Below are 5,000 nucleotides of genomic sequence, written 5' to 3'. Positions count from 1 at the left end.
CTTCTTGCCTAAGACCCCACAAGTCTTCGTTACGTCACGAAAAAAGACCTAAAGTCTTGGACATCGGAAGTCTTTTCGGCCGCGTTTTTGTTCCAAGACTTCTTCTTTGATACTCTGTCTTGGTCTCCAAAGACTTCAGTCTTCAGTCTTTGGAGAACGCGACGAAGGTCTCAAGTAGTCTTCCGGTTGACAAGAAAGTCTTTGGGTCTTTGAGACACTTTCTGGAGAGTCTTAACTTTTTGAAGACACGTAGTGTCTGCCTGATAAGACCCAGGACGGTGAGGTCTCAGCCTCTCACAGAATTCTGTGACCTCTGTGAGACCTCAAATTATGTGAAAAATAGTCTTTTTGAGACCCAGAGACTCGATGTGGGTTCTTAAAGACCCCAGAGATCTCTATGGTCTTATCAGAGGAAACATGAGATCACCAGTCTTCAATGTCCTACTTGGGGTCTCAACCTGGCTCGTCCTTGGACTGTCACGTAAATTTTCCAAAGCTGCTATTCCTTGAAGACTCACGCGTAGCTCGAGCTCCACTGGTCCTCGAGGACCACATCCACCCATCGAGGTCGTCCTCCAGATTCCGAGTAGGACTCGAGCTTGCTTCCCATTGAGGTATCATGTTAAAACTTGAGGTTAATCGTCCTTGAGTCAGTATGCGAACTCACCCTCAAGGCCCCAACAGCCCCTCAAGTCTGCTCGAGTCCAGTCATCCATGTGGTCTCGAAGGTTCTCGAAGACTCCGCACCTCGTTATTGATGGACCTTGAAGCCTCCCCTTACACCGCTTCGAACCCACTCGTCCTCGAGGGTTTACGTTCCTCTCGAGACCTGCCTACGAGACTCGAGACCTGGTTGCATATCCCTTTAGGCGCCTTTTCCGCCTCACATGAACTTATCACTCGTCCGAAGGAGGTGGAGGGACACCCCGAGGTTGATGTGTCTGAGTTCGTTGTTGAAGAGCGTCTTCAGGGAGGTGCTCAAGTCCCGCGCCAGCCGGGTCCGCTCCCGACGGAGGACGTCCGTGAGCACGGTGCTCAGGACCCGGTTGACGAAGGAGCCGCCGGTGATGTTGGCGAAGTGGCAGCGGACGGTCTCGAACTCGAGGTCGCTGTGCAGCTGGCTGACCTCGAGCTTGCCTCGGTGCTCCTTGAGCCGCGCCCGAAGGGAGACCTGCCGGAGGAGAAAGTTGTGGTTTATGAACATCGCAACTGTCACGGATACTGCAATCACATATATAGTTTTGTCATTATTCTCGTTGTCATTGTGTGTGTGTGTGTACAGTGTGTGTGTACAGTGTGTGTTTGTATATGTAGGGCATGTCTATATATACATGTATACAAGAACATGTCTGTTCACACACATGAAGGCATACATATAGGCATAGTGTACATGACGCGCAACACTTATGAGAAACCAGTTGCGAAAAAAACAAACTGTTTCCTTCTCCGCCAGAGACGTTTGACCTAACTGGATCCTTTACAGTCCTTATTTTAATTTTATTTATTTATTTTTCGTTTCCTTGCATGCTTGATTGCTTTATGGTTCGTTTGCTTTTGCCTTGGCTTCTTGCTCAGCTGTTTGCTTTCTTGTTCCCTTGTTTGGTTGATGTGATACTCTGTTTCTTTCTCTGCTTGCTTGCTTGCTTGCTTGCTTGCTGGTCTCTCTCTCTCTGTAGGCACCGCAAAGCTTTTGCCCTAATTAAACTCCTGGCCTGGTTAGCTCGGAAGATGGGGTGAGGGGAGGAGGAGGGGGAGGGGAGGAGAAGTGGGAGGAGGGGAAGAGAGGAGAACAGGGAGGAGGAGGAGGAGGAGGAGGAGGGGGGGAAGAGAGGAGAAAGGAGAGGAGGAGGAGGAATGTGAAGTGAGGAGAAGGGGAGGGGGAAAGGGAAGAGAAAGGGGAGGAGGGGAAAGAGAGGAGAAAGGGGAAGAGAAGGAGGAGAGGGAAGGGAGAAGGAGAGGAGGGGGAAGGGAGGAGACTTGAAAGAGGAGGCAAGAGTTGGAGAGGAAAGAGAGAAAATAAAAAAAAGGGACCAGAAAAGGAATTTCGAGGAGGAGGAGGAGGACGACGAAGAAGAGGAGGAGGACGAGGAAGAAGAAGAGGAGGAGGAGGAGGAGAGGGAGGACGAGAAGGAGTAGTAAGGTGAATGGAGGAATTAGGAGGACGAAAAACTCAGGAAAAGAGAGACAGAATGGGAGATTCTAAAAGAGGAAATGAGAGAGAGAGAGAGTAGGTGGGGAAGAATGTAAAGGGAAGAGAGTGGTTAAGAGAGAGATAAAAGAGAGAAGAGAGTAAATAAAGAGGGAAAAACATCTAACTGACTGACTGTATGGTTGACTGAGTAGCTGACTTACCTCCTCAGACTTATTGACTCACTGCATCAGACTTACTGACTCATTGACTGAGTGACTCACCGACTGACTTACTGACTCACCGACACATTGGTTGACTTAGTGACTGACATACTGACATACTGACTCATTGAGTGACTCACCGACTCACCGAATCACTGGTTGAGTGACTGACTCACTGCAGCAGACTCACTGACTGAATGACGAACCGACTCACTGCATTAGACTCATTGACTCACCGACTGACTCACGGAGTAACTCACTGCCTCATACTCAGTGAATGACTCACCGACTCACTGCGTCAGACTCATTGATTCGCTGACTCACCGAGTGACTCACTGACTCACCCTTGGACTCGACGTGACGACGACGAAGGGCCCGTGACCTCGTAGGGGAATGACCTTCACCAGCTTTCCGTTGAGGTCGTACTCGCCGTGGAGGGTCAGCTTCGAGTAGGAGAGCGACACGGTGACCGTCAAGGCCGACACGTTGAGCTGGATGTCCTCAATCTCGAACTCAGACAAGCCCTGTGGGGGGAGGGGGGGAGAAGAGGTTACTCAACACATACGCTGGGGGAAGGGGGAGGGGGGGAATGGGGGATGGGGGGACCCGGGGGGAAAGGGGAGGGAAGCTATGACGATTTTTTATTTATATTTTATTATTTTTTATTATTATTATTATTTTGTATATTTATTATCTATTTATCTCTCAAGCTTAAAGTTTAGGGGTAAGGGGAGGGAAGTTATGATGATTTTTTATTTATATTTTATTATTATTTTTTATTGTTATTTTATATATTTATTATCAATTTATCATTTAAGCTTAAAGTATAGGTCATATAGATAAATTTCTAGATTATCTTGAGGTCTTGCAAATGTATTTACAAAAGTAAATCAGTCATAGGGTAAATAGTCAATTATTTTTTAAAATTTCTTTCAGCCTTCGCCACTTGTCGCGACATGACGTCATGAAAACGTCATTCTTCTGTAACGTTGTAAGTCAACGTCACATTCTTCTTACGTCATAAATGAAATGCATTATGTTCTCTGGTAGTGCATCCCTAAAGGTGCCGGGAGACCATAGGGCGCTCATTGAAAGAGGTTAGATACCGAGAGAGAGAGAGAGAGAGAGAGAGAGAGAGAGAGAGAGAGAGAGAGAGAGAGAGAGAGAGAGAGAGAGACAGGATTAATGATAGGATCAAGAATTGAGACTGACATTGAGAATAAGACTGAGAATGAGACTGAGGCAGGGCAAAGTCAAGGCTTTGGACTAAGATTCAGACTCAGACTGGGGCAGGTTCAAGGATTGAGCCTGAGGCAGAGAACTAGACTGAGAATGAAATTGAGAATTATACTGAAAATGGGATTGAGCCCGAGGCAGAGAACTAGACTGAGAATGAAACTGAGACTGAGAATTGTACAGAAAATGGGACTGAGCCCGAGACAGAGAACTAGACTGAGAATGAAACTGAGACTGAGAATTGTACTGAGAATGGGAATGAGACTGAGACAGAGAACTAGACTGAAAATGAAACTGAGACTGAGAATTGTACTGAGAATGGGAATGAGACTGAGACAGAGAACTAGACTGAAAATGAAACTGAAACTGAGAATTGTACTGAGAATGGGAATGAGACTGAGACAGAGAACTAGACTGAGAACTGTACAGAAAATGGAAATTAGACTGAGACAGAGAACTAGACTGAGAATGAAACTGAGACTGAGAATTGTACAGAAAATGGGACTGAGGCTGGGACTGTGCCAACTTTGAACGCGAGAGGCTGAAGTTTACGACTTCTGGAGGAGAGAAGAGAGGAACAGAAGAAGAAGAAGAAGAACAGAAGAAGAAGAGGAACAGAAGAAGAAGAGGAACAGAAAAAGAAGAAGAGGAACAGAAGAAGAAGAGGAACAGAAGAAGAAGAGGAACAGAAGAAGAAGAGGAACAGAAGAAAAAGAGGAACAGAAAAAGAAGAGAGGAACAGAAGAAGAAGAGATGAACAGAAGAAGAAGAGGAACAAAAGAAGAAGAGGAAGAGAAGAAGAAGAGGAACAGAAGAAGAAGAGGAGCAGAAGAAGAGAAGGACAAGAAGAAGAGAGGAAGAGAAGAAGAAGAGGAACAGAAGAAGAAGAGAAGAAGAGGAAGAGAAGAAGAAGAGGAACAGAAGAAGAGAGGAATAGAAGAAGAAGAGGGGAATAGAAGAAGAAGAGATGAACAGAAGAAGAAGAGGAACAGAAGAAGAAGAGGAACAGAAGAAGAAGACGAACAGAAGAAGAAGAGGAGCAGAAGAAGAGAGGAACAGAAGAAGAAGAGGAACAGAAGAAGAAGAGAGGAACAGAAGAAAAAGAGGAACAGAAGAAGAAGAGGAACAGAAGAAGAAGAGGAACAGAAGAAGAAGAACAGAAAAAGAAGAGAGGAACAGAAGAAGAAGAGATGAACAGAAGAAGAAGAGGAAGAGAAGAAGAGGAACAGAAGAAGAAGAGGAACAGAAGAAGAAAAGGAACAGAAGAAGAAGAGGAACAGAAGAAGAAGAGGAACAGAAGAAGAAGAGGAACAAGAAGAAGAGAGGAACAGAAGAAGAGGTGGAACTGAAGAAGAAGAGAGGAACAGAAGAAGAAGAGAGGAACAGAAGAAGAAGAGAGGAACAGAGGAAGA

General features: G+C 45.8%; 1 protein-coding gene across 1 annotated transcript in view; it reads right to left on the bottom strand.

The window, feature by feature from the left end:
* Positions 1-736: 736 nt before the first annotated feature.
* Positions 737-5,000, bottom strand: part of LOC143020976 (uncharacterized) — a 45,330-nt gene continuing 41,066 nt past the window's right edge. The window contains exons 3-4 of the mRNA XM_076178035.1: positions 2,697-2,876; positions 737-1,171 (exon numbers count right to left, since the gene is read on the bottom strand). Of these exons, the coding sequence (XP_076034150.1) occupies positions 884-1,171; positions 2,697-2,876 (468 nt within the window). The 3' untranslated portion in view covers positions 737-883. The remainder of the gene's footprint in view (positions 1,172-2,696; positions 2,877-5,000) is intronic.

Source organism: Oratosquilla oratoria, chromosome 41 (genome assembly GCF_046742065.1).
Source record: "Oratosquilla oratoria isolate Oo_2021 chromosome 41, ASM4674206v1, whole genome shotgun sequence".
NCBI lineage: Eukaryota > Metazoa > Arthropoda > Malacostraca > Stomatopoda > Squillidae > Oratosquilla > Oratosquilla oratoria.
Note: the sequence above shows the minus strand (reverse complement) of the source record. Positions and strands in the feature narration are given on the sequence as shown.